This window comes from Loxodonta africana, chromosome 7, assembly GCF_030014295.1.
Source record: "Loxodonta africana isolate mLoxAfr1 chromosome 7, mLoxAfr1.hap2, whole genome shotgun sequence".
In the NCBI taxonomy this organism is placed as follows: domain Eukaryota; kingdom Metazoa; phylum Chordata; class Mammalia; order Proboscidea; family Elephantidae; genus Loxodonta; species Loxodonta africana.
In genome coordinates, this window is record NC_087348.1 from 22,481,823 (window position 1) to 22,500,547 (window position 18,725).

The window sequence follows — 18,725 nt, forward strand, 5'->3', positions numbered from 1 at the left end:
CTATCAAAATTGCTCACTAATGGTGTCTCAAACCAAACATAATATCACGTCCCTCTTAAATATATAGAATTGCAAATGCATAGACATTGCCCAGAGAAACAGAAGTACTCTTAAACACAAAATGCATAGTGGAGCTAAAAAAAAAAAAAAGAAAAAGAAGCTGTTTTGCTAATAGAATAATGAACAGTAAAATTTTAAAATCACACCCTTGGCCTCAAAAATTTGTTCTAAGGATTAGTCAAATTGTTTTCTCATGAATTTGGATGATAGAAAATTTTCAGAAAGTAACTCGATTTATTTTTTTTTTAAAGAGGAAAAAACAAAAGAGTTTCTTCTAAGCCCTGTTTCAGCATATACTGAGAAAAATAAAATTACAATATAAGCTTGGTTTTATTTTTATTTATAACAGGAAAAAAACCTGTGCCGTTTATCTGGCCTCCAGAATGTCTCTATTTGTTAGGTTAATTCTAACCTGGAAGAATAATTTATTTAACTTTTTTTATGCCTTCGCATCAATAAAGAGTAGTATTCCTAGAGAATCCGTTGAATTGACTTAATCATTCATTGCGATAATTAACTGCCTATTTGTTACTTTAAAGATTTAGCAATGATATTTTCAGTGTGGACACACATTCTTATTCTACTTTTGGTTAACTTTCTACCCCAGATTTTTTCCATAGCATTTTTCATCTCAGAATTTCTCAAGGTGTAAACCAGAGGATTCAACATGGGAGTGATAACCGTAAAAACCACAGTCATAGATTTATCAATGGCAAAGTTGGAAACAGGTCTAACATACAAGAAAATACACAGCACAAAAAAGAGGACAACCACTGTGATGTGGGAGCTGCAGGTAGACAGGGCTTTGTGCCTCCTTTTCTGATTGAGAGTCTTCAGGGAGCTTAGAATGACCCCACAGTAGATTAGCAGAAGGATAAAAATTACCATACAGATGGCTCCACCATTGGCAACCACAGTGAGACCTATAAAATAGGTGTCAGTACAAGCAAGTTCCAATAATGGGTACATGTCACAGATGAAGTGATCCATGACATTGGGACCACAGAATGGGAGGCTGTACACAAAGAGAAGTTGAACCACAGAGTGCAAAAAACCTCCAACCCAGGCCACCACCAGCAACAGAATGCAAACCTGTCGATTCATGATGGTCAAGTAATGCAATGGCTTACAGATGGCCACATAGCGGTCATAGGCCATTGTCACCAGAAGAAAGACCTCAGTACCACCAAATAAGTGCTCTATAAAGAGCTGGCCCATGCAAGCTGGGAAAGAAGTAGTCATTTTACCACAGAGTAAGTCTAGAATCATTTTGGGGGAAATGGCAGTGGAATAAATAGCAACCATGAGTGACAGATAGGCAAGAAAGAAGTACATGGGGGAGTACAGGGAGGGGCTGACAATAATGGTCATGACAATAATCAGGTTGCCCACCATTGTGACAATGTAGATGAGCAAAAAGATGATAAATAACACTTTTTGGCCCTCAGGATCCTGAGTGAGTCCCAGGAGGACAAATTCTGTTACATTGTTACTGTGTCCCATTTACTCTTCTACAAGACCTGTTTCAGAGATGAGAGCTCAGGAGAACAAGACCTGTAATAAAATCATGAACACTACTATGAAAGTGTCCATTATGTCATGGAGCACTTCTTCACTATTCTACGGTGGCTTATCCGTAACAAACATTTAGAAATATCTACTGAGTTTCTCTTCCAAAGATCCCAACATGTCTTCCCTTAACAATTCTACTTCTTCTCAGATGACTGGACTGGGCCTATGAATAATAGGTTCTATCTCTAAATCATAGTGGATCTTCTACAGAGAAGATCAGTCCAAGGCCTAACAAACTTTCATTCATTTAATATCCTTTTTTAAAACATGACAGTCCTTGGTACAGAGGTCAGCAATGACAAAGAGGGATAGGGTTTCTGCTCTCAAGAAACTTATTCTCTGGTGGTGAAGATAAACTCTAAATGAATTTACATATGGTCAGTACTTAGAGTTGGTAATATTTGTCGTGAGTACCTTTACGATATGATCTATACAGCACCAAAAATAACCCCTTTTCAGGAATATCTCACTAAGTATTACAACATTCTACTATTAGAAGTTCAGTCTTTCCTGTCTCAAAGGTTGTCCAGTCTTTATGAATCTTCAAATCTGGAAAGCTGGACTTCGAAGTGTATCAGGCAACTACAAAATTATTTAGCACATTATTCCCTGTAGCAATTACTTGGACATAGATTGTCTTTCTCTTCTTAACTTTCACAATGCTTTCCATTTCCTCTGTGCTTATCCCACAACTCTTAACACAAATCTCTACCCTATTAACATAGAGTCAGTACTTTTAGTTGGTAGCATTTGTGGTGAGTACCCTTACAGTATGATCTGTATTTTCAGAAAACATTTTTGAACTGAAGTTAACTGACACATAACAAACACCAACTAGTACATTAGCAGCCAGTATTTTCAAATCAATTGGGGGCGAGCTGCATAGCCATGGGGGAGAAAATAGACACTGCAAAGAGTGGTAGAGGGCAACGGAACAGGGTTTTATCCGTAATGCTTCTTAGGCACTAGGAGTGGTCAAAATTAGAACTGCAATGCCCAGATTCCCAAAAGGAACACGCTCAAAGGGAGAGTCCAAACTCAGTATAAGAAGGTATGAGTTTTAGTCATTTTCTAAATTTAGTCACAAGTCTGTCTCAATTTACTCATTGGAAAATAAAAGGATTAAACTAGATGATCTCAGAATCCTTCCCAGTCCAACTATCTGTGATACTATCAGCGAAACTCCGCCTTATTTTATTCTGCTGAATATTTCTATTTATGTTTTTAAACAACAGTCTCCAAGTTTATCACTGTTACTTTAAAAATGCTAGCAGGTGTTGTGATTTGATCATTACAGTGACCAAATAATGGTTAAAATTTCTCATTCAGTGTGTACCTATTTCAGGACAGAATATCCTTGGAGATCCCAGTAGCGTTCTACTGGGAACCTAATAAAGAATCAATAAACAAGAGCTTTTATTATCGTTCTTGAGTGTTTCGCGATGGGCATTGGATCAGAATAAATCATCTGGACCTTTGTCAATTTAGTAATAAGTGTATTACTTAGCATAATATATATATTTAACTCACAAACACTCATTTTTGGACATGGTATAAAACTGTACATTGTAAGAATTACCTATTTTGCCATACATGTGTAGTAATATCTACATGTCATGGTATGTATATTAATGAAAGTTAAGCAGAAAAAAAAGAAAAAATTGTACCCATGCATCAGATGGATACCTAAAGACTAGAATATGAAAGAAAAGAAGAATCAAATCAGGAAGAGAGAAATTATATTTAAGAAATTAATATATACAAATAATAAGGATATTAATATGTTGAGTATAGTATTCTTAAGAAATCTTCTTCAGAAAGATTTCTTCTAGTGAAAGAGTGCTGGAAGGCCAACCTCTGAGGCTTCCTGAACTTACTCGGGAGGCTTCTTGGGAAGCCATTACAAATAAACACAGAGCCCATCGTAGAAAACAAAGAAAAGCAAATGAAAGGAAAGGAAGGGGAAAAGGGAGCAGAGAGGAAAAGACAAAAGAGGAGAGAAGATGGGAGGAAAGGAGGAGAGGAGGGAAAGGAAAGAAAGAGAAAGGAAGGGAAGGAAAAGAAAATTGAAAAGGAAAAAAAAAAAAGAACATTGATTCCTCAGAGTCCCTAGCTCTTCTGGTTAAAGATAAACTCAAATAAGACAGAATAGTACATATATAGGTACAAACACAAACTTTAGGACTATTCATTTTTGGAGAAGATTGCTGAATTACTAAACCTCAAATGTAGACAAGCTGATTTCATTTATAGTGATTTGGTTGGAGGGAGAGAACATGTGCAGAAGAATTTTGAGCTGTCTTTTAGACGGCAGGTGTAATGAGCACTCTATATGTCCAAGTGATTCAGGAGTTCTATCATTTTTGAAGCTGTAGATTGATAAAGGCACAACTGTTATAAATAATGGTAAAGATAGTTTATATCTAATAATTTTTAACTACATTTTTGCTGCAAGGTCTAGTGCCCTTAATCTTATTAATAATCAATGCTGGATTCCACTGAAATAAATATTTCATTGGCCAGCTAAATTATTTCCATGTAAAAAAAAATGAGTACATAAAGTATCTGCTGTAGTTTCAGTCCTCAAATATTTGATACTATGAACACAAAAAGAATTACTAGGCTTTCAGCTTAAACCACTAAGTTAACACCTTTCTAGAAAAAAATCATTTAGCTTATTTTTATAAGGGCATGGCTTTTTAAAAATAGAAATTAAAATACCATTGTAACAAAAGTAACTTCTACAGTATATTACAATTATGGTTTTATAACTCTAAGTGGCAGTAACAAGGTGCTTCCTGATTGCCAGTTTCTTTTGTATAAATACTAATAAGGTTGTTGTCATAGTTTTCGAAATTTCACACATAAAAGCACATATGAAGCTTCCAGACATAACAGGCATTTGTTCTTTACACCCTGATATGCTTGATATAATACATAGTTTTAAATTCTCTAGTCCAAATACAGAAACTTGGTGGTGCAGTGGTTAAGAGCTTGGCTATTAACCAAAAGGTCAACAGTTGGAATCTACCAGCAGCTCCCTGGAAACCCTATGGGGTAGCTGGAATTCCCTGGACTGAACAGCAATGAGATTGGGTTTTTTTATTTAGTTTTTTGTTTAGTTCAAATATATCTATAAATCTATAGATAACTCTATATTAACATATCACATATCCTGTGAACCAAGATTATAAAATCTACTGACTTCCTTGTAATGCATAACATGCTTCTGTAATTTGGCAAATGAACAGTAAACATCTATCAGGCTAAAATACTTAAGCCAAATAGATTATGTAGTTCTGGTTAATTTCTGTGTTTCTCTTGCTTAATTGTACAAATTCAGAATTAATCTAGTGAAATATATTTAAGACATTAGCTATTATTTCAATATATCATGTAAAATTTTAATGCATATCCTCTTTCAGATGTTTCAAAAACTCACCTCTTGGGTCTTGTCCTTGGTCCTGAAAATCAGGGCTTCTATCATTGAGAGTAATTGTAGATACCTCATGTATTTATCTGAAATCACAGAACACATGACAATGTGTACTGAGCAGTGAGTCTAGAAATAGTTCCAAGTGGTTACACTTTTCATACTTCCATACAATCTGCCCATCATATCTTTTTTTTGCAGGTAAGCGAGGAAGTATATATGTATCCAAACTGGATGCCTGGAATATGAAGGCATTTAAAAATAATGTCAATTTCTACAGTACAAAGATAAATAGTTGAATGTTCTCACCTGTTGGAAAAATGTGTTTGAAGAACAATGAAGATGCTATGTTCGTATGACTATGTAAAAACAGGGTAAATTAATGGAAATTAACCTGGCCAGACCTGGAATATAATGACAGAAGAAAAAAAATCACTGAAATAAGTTATGTGAATTTTTCTCTTTTTAATCAATTACAATGAATCAACAAAAGCACTTTACTTTGACTGAGGATTTAGGGTAGTACTCATGTCCCTAGCCATTAATTCTGTACCTAATATGGCAAATGCTGGGATTTAACTTCCCAGAACAGCCAATGGCAGAGCTTTCTCATAGAAAGGAGCAGAACTTTTCAGTAATTTAACCATTCAAAAAGCATATCCAAAGACCATTTCTTTCCTCATTAGAAGGATGTCCCTACCTCTCTCCAATCTCACTCTAGAAAATTATGACCTTCCAGAAATTCCTACAAGCAATGAAAGATAAGTATCAACAGAAAATATAACATGAAACCATCTACAGGACTAGATGCCAATTAGAGAGTCTCTAGCCTGGACAGGAGTTTTAATTTTCAGAAATTTCTTGGGTCCTTCTATCAGGAAATAATGCTTCTATTTATATGTGCAGACATAGTGTGTGGCTTTTTACATCATCACTATTTCAAATGAAAGACAATGCAAGTTCCTTATAAATTAGTTTGTTAAAATATTTGGAACAAGTTCAAATGAAATTACCTCTCCTGGACAATTTTCTTCCCTAGACAATCCCTAGAGGAAAAAAGACTTAGGTCTTGCCAAGAAAAAGTGGCAGACAATCAAGTAATGAGAAATGTCTGTAATGTGAAGAGAAAATTCTAAAATAAAGTGAATAATAAATTATGAGTTTATATTAGTAAATCTTTAGCTAAGGCAGATAAAGTTTATTCCAAAACGAATGGAGAACAAGCAGCAGATTCTCTTGCCTAACCGTATTCCTAGCAGAGGAAGGCCTTACTCTGACTGTTAGAGCTTCTATACCCAATAAACCCTATGGCTCAGAGGCAGAGAACATTGGGACTAAGTAAGTTGCTTATATTTACCTTCCAATTTTTGAAAAAGCAGATAATCACAGCTCTTAAGTTCTGGACTGGAGTAGATGTTGTTGACCTAAGCCTGAATCTAGATCAGCTGGAACCATACTGATCTATTTCTGAAACACAATCAGAAATTGCTTTTATCAGTAGTAACAACACGAAGATTTAACTCCTGATCCAAGAGGATGTGTCTTCACTTAATCACTTTATTCTCAGTTGTATCAAAACTCAACTTGACTAAGACTTCAAACTGGAACGCTAAATTTGAGTAACCTAAAATTTTATTTGAATGCATGGCTACTTTACACAAAATTGATACATGTTACCAACTAACTTTGAAGCTTACCGCATAAACCACCACATAAACCCTGAAGTTCATAGTTATGATGGCCAATTGATAAATATCGTTATAGTTCAAAAACGTTTTGGTTGAGTTTTCTGTCATTTGCAACCAGAAGCATCCTGTCTGAAACACCCTGAATTTAGGTTAGTTTATGTTTATAAGTGTGTTTTCTGAGCAGTAACACTTGATTTTAATTTTTACAACATTAGAATCTGTCATATTATCAACAGTTCATTACTCTTTCCAAATTTAAATGCAATTTCCATATTGTTCTGCTTCCAAATGAACTTTTAGAATTAGAGAAATTTTAGGAATAGTTACACGTGGAAAGACGTGAAATATGTATTTTCATTTTTCCTCAAGGATTTACTTAGTATACTGTCACAATTTTGTAAGATAAAATTCAGACATGGCCATACTCAAAGTAAGTTAATTCATTATATTCTTCTGGCAGTCCACAGCATGCTAAATATCCTTTGCTAATACCACAATTTAGATGTATCAATTCTTCTTTTGTCTTCTTTTTCTTTGTACAGCTTTTGCATTAGAAAGCCATAGTCTTAGTGTTCAGATAACTTTGGAAATGTCTGTTATATGAACATATGCAGATAGGGACACTGGCAGAATCCTAATACTGTCACCCAGTGTTGAACACTAGGAGCTGGGATTCAAAAATTCCCTGATACAGTGATGAGGTACATGCTATTTAAAAGTGGAAGGTCATTGGGCTTTCATAGAGACACAAGAAAATGACATCATGAGTGCCCTTTATGTCATGGATGATGTCAGAGGGTCAGTCACTAAAAGATTGAGCAACATAACAAAACTCCTTAATAAAAAGAAAATAGCACATAGAGACACACGGCAAACAATGTGGCTCAAGGGAAGTCTATCATATTCATAAGTATAATTTTCAGAACGAAATGGAATTTCTGGCAAGATTCCCATTTCTATTCTTGAGTGATATGAGTGCAATGCTCACTTCCTGAAAGGAAAACAAAATGCTTTGCTTTCAAAAGAGAGTTCTTAAATAGAAGGATGTGGCATAGTGGTCAAAGAGCTCAGCAGCTAACCAAAAAGTCAGCACTTTGAATCCACCAGCTGCTCCTTGGAAACCCTGTGGGGCAGTTCTACTCTGTCCTATAGAGTGGCTATGAGTCAGAATAGCCTTGATGGCAATGGGTTTGGTTTCTTTTGGGGGGAGGGAGGACCAAGTATAAATAACATTAAAAATATTTGATTGGGAGGCAACGCAAAGATCGCTGACTAGGTAGAACTACTGCAGATCCCTCTTGCAACACAGATGCAAAAAAACAAGTGAATTGATCACGTACATGACAATCTATGAACTCTGACCATCAAACACAGAACTAAGGAGTTGATCTGAGTGACAGGCGAGGGACAGCTTCTGGAACCAGCCTCCTGTGCCACAGCCTTGAGCCCTCCCCATTCCCTGGTGCCAGAGTGGTGGGTCTGATTGTGACTTACTGAGATGGGGCAAGCACTGCACCCAGCCCTAAACCCTAACTCCCTGGAGTAACCTTGGTAGAGACTCAGCCAGTGTAAGCAGGCTGCACACTGATGCAACTGACAAGAGAACGAGGAACCACAGGGAAGCAGTGACTATTTTTGCAGCCCGGAACCAGTGTCCCAAGTCAGAAAACCTTAGCGCCGGGCTTTGGACTAAGCGCAGAGGAGCCAAGCATGGCTTCCTGAGACGGCGCAAGCACGGGATGCAGCCCTAGCCCAATGAAGTAACCTTGGCGGAAACCCAGCAAGCCTACGCAGGCTGCACAGCAAAGTAGCTGACAGGAGGAGAAATCATGGGGAAGCAGTGACTTGTTTTGGAGCCTGGAGTGCAGCGTCCCAGCCAGAAAACCTTGGTGCTGGGCTTTGGACTAGGACAGGAGGAGATGACAACCCCTTTCTGAGAGGGCAAAAGCACGGTACTTAGGCCTAACCCTCACGGGCAATCTCAACCTAGCCAGTGCACACAGACTACAGACCCCTCTGGAATCTCAGATAAAACAGTCATCACCAAGCAAGATAAGTAAATTCGTCTATATTGCACTACTCTCTCCTATCTATCTGATACCTCCCCTCCCTGCCCCAGGCAGCTTCGTTAACTTTGGAATTTCCTGTGCCAGGGCCAGGGAGTGAAGTGCTCTGGGTTTTTTTTTCCCCCTAACCCATTCTCCTGGCCTGAGAGAAGCAGCAACTAACAACCCAGGGGGGAAATATCCTTCCCTGACTTCCCTAAACTAGAATAAAAAAACAGAACCAGCTCCAGCCAAGCATAAGAGATCCACAGCCTTTGGCTTTCATCCCTACAGGGAACGAAGTGGCTATTATAATGCAAAGGCAATTCTGATAGAGATCTGACTGTAATTGTTTTAGCTGAGCAGTGGAAAGGCAAGTTTTCAATGTATGATACTTCTCTACCTATTAAACAGAGCCCTCACTGATCCACAGCAGGGAACTGAGGGCTGAAGCTCCACCCATACCACCTAGGCACCTGCTAAAGGGGTCTGAGGATAGTGACGCCTAACAATCTTTAGAGGTACAAGCATTGGGTGCCTAAGGTACAGCTTCAGAGCCTGTCCACCAAAGTGCTCTAGGAATAGAGACACACCTACCACAGTGGCACATGGAGAAGGCAGTAAGCATCCTGCCCTCCTTCGAGTGTGACCCCCTGCCACTTCTAGAATCTGGTACATACAACTATCACCACTACTCCTCTAAGTTAATAGGTGACAGCCTATAACACACATTGGTGACCCAAAATCAGGACACCTAAGCAGATTCTATACAAGAAAACTGAATGGACTCATAGGCTTATATATCTGGTAACAGCTCAAACCAGCTGGCAATAGGACATAAGTGATTCAAAGGCTACAACAATCAAGATAGTGCAATCTAGTAGCCCATTTACGTATATTGAAAGAAAACAAAACAAGAAGATAAGACTCAGTGAGCAAATATAAAATAAATCAATACAATATCTTATAAATGGCTCAGAGACAGCAGTCGATATCAAATCACACAAAGAAGCAGACCATGATTGATTCTATAAATCCCCATATTAAAGAATCAAAATCTTTCTCAAATGAAGATACAATGCTGGAATTGCCAGATGCAGAATATAACAAACTAGTATACAGAAAGCTTCAAGACATCAGGGATGACCTCAGAAATGAAACATGGCAATCTACAGAAAAAGCCAAGGAACACACTGATAAAGCCGTTGAAGAAATCAACTATTTCTCAGGATTTTATAATAGTGGCCTTATACAATATTTGTCCTTTTGCAACTGACTCATTTCACTCAGCATAATGCCTTCCAGGTTCCTCCATGTTATGAAATGTTTCACAGATTCGTCACTGTTCTTTATCGATGCATAGTCTTCCATTGTGTGAATATACTATAATTTATTTAACCATTCATCCGTTGATGGACACCTTGGTTGCTTCCAGCTTTTTGCTCTTGTAAACAGTGCTGCAATAAACATGGGTGTGCATATATCTGTTCATGTAAAGGCTCTTATTTCTCTAGGATATATTCCGAGGAGTGGGATTTCGGGGTTGTATGGTAGTTCTATTTCTAACTTTTTAAGAAAATGCCAGATAGATTTCCAAAGTGGTTTTACCATTTTACATTCCCACCAGCAGTGTATAAGAGTTCCAGTCTCTCCACAGCCTCTCCAACATTTATTATTTTGTGTTTTTTGGATTAATGCCAGCCTTGTTGGTGAAGGGAAGGACAATACTCAATACAGGGAAGGTCAACTCACCTGGACTGGACCAAAAGCGAAGAAGTCTTTGGGATAAACTGAACGCTTTGAAGGTCAACGGAGCAAGAGCAAGGGTTTGGGGACTATGGCTTAAGGGGACTTCTAAGTCAATTGGCAAAGTAAATTCTGTTATGAAAACATTCTGCATCCCACTTTGAAGTGTGGCGTCTGGAGTCTTAAATGCGAACAAACGACCATCTAAGATGCACACATTCTTTTGTGGTTACAAGAGAGGGGAGGGAGTGAGGGAGGGTGGGAAAGGGTTATTTACTGATTAGTTAGTAGATAAGAACTACTTTAGGTGAAGGGAAGGACGACACTCAATACAGGGAGGTCAGCACAACTGGACTGGACCAAAAGCAGTTTCCTGAATAAACTGAATGCTTCCAAGGTCAGCGGAGCAGGGGCATGGGTTTGGGAACTATAGCTTCAGGGGACATCTAAGTGAATTGGCAAAACAAATTCTATTATGAAAACATTCTGCATCCCACTTTGAAGTGTGGCATCTGGGGTCATAAACGTTACCAAGTGGCCATCTAAGATGCATCAATGAGTCTTAACCCACTTGAATCAAAGGAGAATGAACACCAAGGTCACAAGGTAATTATGAGCCCAAGAGACAGAAAGGGTTACATGAACTAGAGACTACATCATCCTGAGACCAGAAGAACTAGATGGTGCCCGGCCACAACCGATGACTGCCCTGACAGGGAACACAACAGAGAACCCCTGAGGGAGCAGGAGAACAGTGGGATGCAGACCCAAATTCTCATAAAAAGTCCAGACTTAATGATCTAACTAAGACTAGAAGAATCCTGGTGGTAGTGGTCCCGAAACCTTCTGTTGGCCCAGGTTAGGAACCATTCCCTATGCCAACTCATCAGACATGGACTGGACTGGACAATGGGTTGGAGAGAGATGCTGATGAGGAGTAAGCTACTTGCATCAGGTGGACACTTGAGATTAAGTTGGCATCTCCTGTCTGTAGGGGATACGGGAGAGTAGAGGGGGTTAGAAACTGGCAAAACAGTCATGAAAGGAGAGCCTGGAAGGAGGGAGCAGGCTGACTCATTAGGGAGAGAGTAAGTGGGAGTAGGTAGTAAGGTGTGTATTAGTTCACACGTGAGAGACTGACTTGATTTGTAAACTTTCGCGTAAAGCACAATAAAAATTATGAAAAAAATATTTGATTACTGAAATAGTGTATGTTAGTGGCAGAGAAATAAACCAAAAAAAGTGGAAGAAAAGATTGATTTTTTGTATGTATAAAATGACATATTAACAGACAAAAAGTTAAATTGATACTTCAAATAATTAATAATCTATGCTTGCAGAATATTTTACCGATTTGTACAAAACAGGTTTAGATAGCCTCTCACCACAAAAAAATAATCTAGATGGGTTGAAAACAGGATTATTTTAAAAGTTGTTTACGAAATAAAAAAAAAGATTAAAATGTATAGTCAATAAAAGGAAATGGAATTCTTCAAGTATATGTAAATGAAAAAATCAAAAAGTAAAAACGTTTTAAATATAACATTTGCATATAAAAACAATCATAATTACAATATGAAAAACATGTAAGGTAAACATTTGTAGCAAATATCAAAGAAAATTGGTACATATATTTAATATATAAAAAGTTCATCAAAATTCTTCAGTAAAATTCTGACTCCAATAGACTGAGAATTCAAAAATACAAGTAATTTACAAAGGTTTCTGGGGTCAATTCTACATCCTACATGTTGCACAAGAAAGAGAGGGCACAAAAATAACGAATTTTCCACTATCAGGTAACTTAAAAATCAGTGAACATAAATAGACAATTAATTAGAATTTTTATCTCACCACTTGATACGACTACGTAAATTTGAAAATTGACTAAAGAGCCAAAAGTGGAGGATTTAGTTATGCTAACTCAGGCCAACGAAATGTTTGATATTATTTGATGAACAATGTTATGCTTAGGAAGGGTTGAGATGCTTTAAGAAGTAGCCAATGTAATAATACTGGAGATAAATACCAGGATACAAAGCCATGCATGCAGTGTGCTTTACCAGTGAAATGGACCGAATCCGCCATTGCTTTAATCCAAAGCCAAACCCACTGCTGTCGAGTCCATTCCGACTCATAGCGACCCTATAGGACAGAGTAGAACTGCCCCATAGAGTTTCCAAAGAGCGCCTGGTGGATTCGAACTGCGGACCTCTTGGTTAGCAGCTGTAGCACTTAACTACTACACCGCCAGGGTTTCCCATTGCATTAGATCATTATAAAATAAGACTAAATAAGAGAGGCAGGGACCACGAGTGCCTTTGACCACAAGTTTCCTACTATCATACTATCACAGGGGCAAATAATATTTTAAGCCTGATTCAAAAGAAAAATGTTCACAAAGATGTAATGAATGAGGCCTCTATCAAATAAAACAATCTATTATGATCTCTTTATTACAACCTCTTTATTGCCTAAAAATCTGCATTCCTCTAGGAAGAGATGTGAGGATGGAAACAGCATGAATGGTCAGCATCATTCTTGAAATGAAATCATGCAAAGTAATCCATTGTCGAGTTCTGCAGTGTTTACTTGAAGCTCACTGTTTATGGATTTTGCTAATTTTCCATGAGAATGGCAGGGTCTAGGTCCTTTTGGAAACCCTGGTGGCGTAGTGGTTAACAGCTACAGCTGCTAACCAAAAGGTAGGCAGTTTGATTCAACCAGGTACTCCTTGGAAACCCTATGGGGCAATTCTACTCTGTCCTACAGGGTCACTATGAGTTAAAATCGACTAGAGAGCAATGGGTTTCTTTGTTTGTTTGTTTTCCTTGAGGACCTTTTAGAAGGCCATGAAACACTATGAGCAAGAAGGAGATTGGATATTGAAAAATAACAAAGCCTTTATTAAGTATTTTAAATGACTTTAGAAGAGGAATTCATCACCTTTATGCAAATATAACACCAAAGCTTCTCCATTTGAGGAGATAAGATGATTTCCCAGTTGGGAAAATAAGATTCAGTTTTCTGCCTGTCTGCCTTGCTCATTCACATTCTTTTTGTATGTTTAGCCTCCTTACAATTAATTTAGAGTTCTGAAGCAATCTTATAAACCTTAACATGCTAACCAATATAAGCAAGCACTATATTTAAAACATCTTGTAGATACAAAAATAAATACATAAATTTCTAAGCAATATGTTCTATCTCTGTTTGGAGTGGAAGGAAACATTTTTATGTTATATTTCAAAATGTATTATTCTGAAATTGACAATGAGCACTACTAATTGTGAAAAAAGGATTAGATTTATTTAAGAGACATGAGAGAACCTTCCATCAACTAAAATAGATTTCTGCCATTAGATGTAGCATAAGTCATCACACAGAATGTAAATCTATAGACTCAACAGCACTATTCTACATAAAAAAGTATGTACATTTTCTTAGGAAATAAAAATCTTAAAAATATATTTTTGGAGGGGGACCAAGATGGCTGACTAGGCAGACACTACCTCGGATCCCTCTTGCAACAAAGACTCGGAAAAACAAGTGAATCGATCACATGCATGACAATCTACGAACCCTGAACAACAAACACAGATTTAAAGAGTTGACCTGAGTGACAGAGACGTTGAACAAAAAACTACGGGGAAGCAGCGACTGTTTTCAGAGCCTGGAGCCAGCGTCCCAGTCAGGTAACCTTGGCGCCAGGCTTAGGACTGGGCGCAGGAGAGCTGAACACAACATCTTGTGACGGCGCAAACACGGGGTGTAGCGCTACCCCCCTGAACTGACCCCGGGAGGGGGCCCAGCCTGTCCACGTGAACGTGGCGATGCGGCTGGTGGAACGAGAAGTCCCCGGGGGGCAGTGACTGGTTTTGGAGCCGGGAGTGCAGCGTCCCAGCTGGGGAACCTTGGCGCCAGGTTTGGACTGGGTGCAGGGGAGCTGAACACAACATCTTGTGATGGCGCAAACACGGGGCGCAGAACTACTCCCCTGAACTAACCCCAGGAGGGGGCCCAGCCGATCCGCGGGGCGGTGTGGCGACGCGGCTGGCAGGAGGAGAAGTCCCCGGGAGTGCAGCGTCCCAGCAGGGGAACCTTGATGTTGGGCTTTGGACTGGCAGCAGAGGATCTGACCCCGGCTTCAGTGGGCTAGACCCTCGGAACAATCTCCACACAGCCAGCACACATAGGCGACACGCCCCTTGGGAATCTCAGATAAAATAGTCATCCCAAGCAAGATAAGCGACTTTGGCTTTATACCAGGGTGTACTCTCTCCTGTTTTTCTGAACCCTCCACTCCCCTTCCCAGGCGGCTTCACTAACATTGGAATTTCCTGACCCAGAGGGAGAACGGCTCTGGCTCCGCAGCTTTGCTTTTCCTTTTTTTTTTTTTTTTTTTTGGTCTTTTCCTAACCCATTCTTCTGGCCTGAGAGAAGCAACCACAAAAAACCCAGGGGCCAAAAATCCTTCCCTAATTGGACTAAAAACACAGAACCAGCTCCAACCAAGCATATATGATTCAAATCTTGGGCTTTCATACTTACAGGGAACAAGGTGGCTGTAATAATGCAAAGGCATTTCTGATAGGGATCTGACTGCATTTTTTTTTTGCGGATTTACTGGAAAAAAAAGTTTCCCAGGTCTGATATCTCTGCTTATTCAACAGAGCCCTAACTGACCCACACCAGGCAACTGAGGGCTGAAGCTCCCGCCAGACCACCTAGCCTCTTGCCTTAAGGGTCTAAGGAGGGTGACACCTAACAATCAGTAAAGGTACTTGCATTGCGGGCCTAAGGTACAGCTGCGGAGCCGACCCACCAAGGTACTTTAGGAATAGAGACACACCTACCTCACGGACACTTGGGGGAAGCCTGTCAGCATCCTGCCCCCCCTGGAGTGTGAACCCTAGGTGCTAATAGAATCTGGTGCACACAAGTATCACCACTACTTCTCGAGGTGGTTAGGTGTTAGGGTGCAGCACACACTTGATGACCCAAAACCAGATTCTACTCAAGAATAGTGAATAGACGCAGGCATATATACCTGGCAACAGCCCAAACCAGCTGGAAATAGGTCATAAGTAAGTCCAGGGCTACAACAAACAGGACAGCACAAACTAGTAACCCATCCACGTATATTGAAAGAAAACAAAACAAGATAAGACTCAGTGAGCAAATATAGAATAAATCACTACTATATCTTAGTGATGGCTCAGAGACAGCTCAGAGACAGCAGTCGATATCAAACCACATAAAGAAGCAGACCATGACAGCTTCTACAACACCCCAAACAAAAGAATCAAAATCTTTCCCAAATGAAGATACGATCCTGGAATTATCAGATACAGAATATAAAAAACTAATTTACAGAATGCAAGACATCAGGGATGACCTCAGAAATGAAATAAGGCAAACTGCAGAAAAAGCTAAGGAACACACTGAAAAAACAGTTGAAGAACTCAAAAAGATTATTCAACAACATAGTGGAAAATTTAACACGTTGTAAGAATCCATAGAGAGACAGCATGCAGAAATCCAAAAGATTAACAATAAAATTACAGAATTAGACAACGCAAGAGGAAGTCAGAGGAGCAGACTCGAGCAATTAGAATGCAGAGTGGGAAATCTGGAGGACCAGGGAATTAACACCAACATAGCTGAAAAAAAATCAGATAAAAGAATTAAAAAAAATGAAGAAACCCTAAGAATCATGTGGGACTCTATCAAGAAGGATCACCTGCATGTGATTGGAGTCCCAGAACAGGGAGGGAGGACAGAAAACACAGAGAAAATAGTTGAAGATCTGCTGACAGAAAACGTCCCTGACATCATGAAAGACGAAAGGATATCTGGGTTATAGAAGACATTAAGGAGGGAATAAAGAAATTCATAGAATGCAATGAAAATGAAAATACTTCCTATCAAAACCTCTGGGACACAGCAAAAGCAGTGCTCAGAGGCCAATTTATATCGATAAATGCACACATACAAAAAGAAGAAAGAGCCAAAATCAGAGAACTCTCCCGACAACTTGAACAAATAGAAAGTGAGCAACAAAAGAATCCATCAGGCACAAGAAGAAAACAAATAAAAAAAATTAGAGCTGAACTAAATGAATTAGAGAACAGAAAAACAATCGAAAGAATTAACAAAGCCAAAAGCTGGTTCTTTGAAAAAAATAACAAAACTGATAAACCATTGGCTAGACTGACTAAAGAAATACAGAAAAGGAAACAAATAACCTGAATAAGAAATGAGAAAGACCACATCACAACAGACCCAACTGAAATTAAAAGAATCATATCACATTATTACAAAAAATTGTACTCTAACAAATTTGCAAACCTAGAAGAAATGGATGAATTCCTGGAAAAAACACTACCTACCTAAACTAACACAATCAGAAGTAGAAGAACTAAATAGACCCATAACAAAAAACGAGATTGAAACGGTAATCAAAAAACTCCCAACAAAAAAATGCCCTGGCCCGGACGGCTATACTGCAGAGTTCTACCAAACTTTCAGAGAAGAGATAACACCACTACTACTAAAGGTATTTCAAAGCATAGAAAATGACGGAATACTACCTAACTCATTCTATGAAGCCACCATCTCCCTGATACCAAAACCAGGTAAAGACTTCACAAAAAAAGAAAATTACAGACCTATATCCCTCATGAACATAGATGCAAAAATCCTCAACAAAATTCTAGCCAATAGAATTCAACAGAATATCAAAAAAATAATTCACCACGACCAAGTGGGATTTATAACAGGTATGCAAGGCTGGTTTAATATTAGAAAAACCATTAGTGTAATCCGCCATATAAATGAAACAAAAGACAAAAACCACATGAACTTATCAATTGATGCAGAAAAGGAATTTCACAAAGTCCAACAACCTTTTATGATAAAAACTCTCACCAAAATAGGAATTGAAGGAAAATTCCTCAACATAATAAAGGGCATCTATGCAAAGCCAACAGCCAACATCACTCTAAATGGAGAGAGCCTGAAAGCATTTCCCTTGAGAATAGGAACCAGACAAGGATGCCCTTTATCACTGCTCTTATTCAATATTGTGCTAGAAGTCCTAGCCAGAGCAATTAGGCTAGACAAAGAAATGAAGGGCATCCGGATTGGCAAGGAGGAAGTAAAGTTATCACTATTTGCAGATGACATGATCTTATACACAGAAAACCTTAAGGAATCCTCCAGAAAACTACTGAAACTAATAGAAGAGTTTGGCAGAGTCTCAGGTTATAAGATAAACATACAAAATCACTTGGATTTCTCTACATCAACAAAAAGAACATCGAAGAGGAAATAACCAAATCAATACCATCCACAGTAGCCCCCAAGAAGATAAAATACTTAGGAATAAATCTTACCAAGGATGTAAAAGACCTATACAAAGAAAACTACAAAGCTCTACTACAAGAAATTAAAAAGGACCTACATAACTGGAAAAACATACCTTGCTCATGGATAGGAAGACTTAACATAGTAAAAATGTCTATTCTACCAAAAGCCATCTATACATACAATGCACTTCCGATCCAAATTCCAATGTCATTTTTTAAGGTGATAGAGAAACAAATCACCAACTTCATATGGAAGGGAAAGAAGCCTCGGATAAGCAAAGCATTACTGAAAAAGAAGAAGAAAATGGGAGGCCTCACTCTACCTGATTTCAGAACCTATTATACAGCCACAGTAGTCAAAACAGCCTGGTACTGGTACAACAACAGACACATAGACCAGTGGAACAGAATTGAATAGACATAGATCCATCCATATATGAGCAGCTGATATTTGACAAAGACCGAGTGTCAGTTAATTGGGGAAAAGATAGTTTTTTTAACAAATGGTGCTGGCATAACTGGGTATCCATTTGCAAAAAATTGAAACAGGACCCATACCTCACACCATGCACAAAAACTAACTCCAAGTGGATCAAAGACCTAAACATAAAGACTAAAACGATAAAGATCATGGAATAAAAAGTAGGGACAACATTAGGAGCCCTAATACAAGGCATAAACAGAATACAAAACATTACCCAAAATGAAAAAGAGGAACCGGAGAACTGGGAGCTCCTAAAAATCAAACACCTATGCTCATCTAAAGACTTCTCCAAAAGAGTAAAAAGACCACCTACAGACTGGGAAAGAA

At 38.5% G+C, this 18,725-nt stretch overlaps 1 protein-coding gene across 1 annotated transcript; it reads right to left on the reverse strand.

The window, feature by feature from the left end:
• Nucleotides 1-453: 453 nt before the first annotated feature.
• On the reverse strand, nucleotides 454-2,937 carry LOC100653719 (olfactory receptor 4A5-like). Its single transcript, XM_003423416.3, has one exon. The coding sequence runs from the start codon at nucleotides 1,561-1,563 to the stop codon at nucleotides 589-591; it is 975 nt and encodes a 324-aa protein (XP_003423464.2). The 5' UTR covers nucleotides 1,564-2,937; the 3' UTR covers nucleotides 454-588.
• Nucleotides 2,938-18,725: the final 15,788 nt, after the last annotated feature.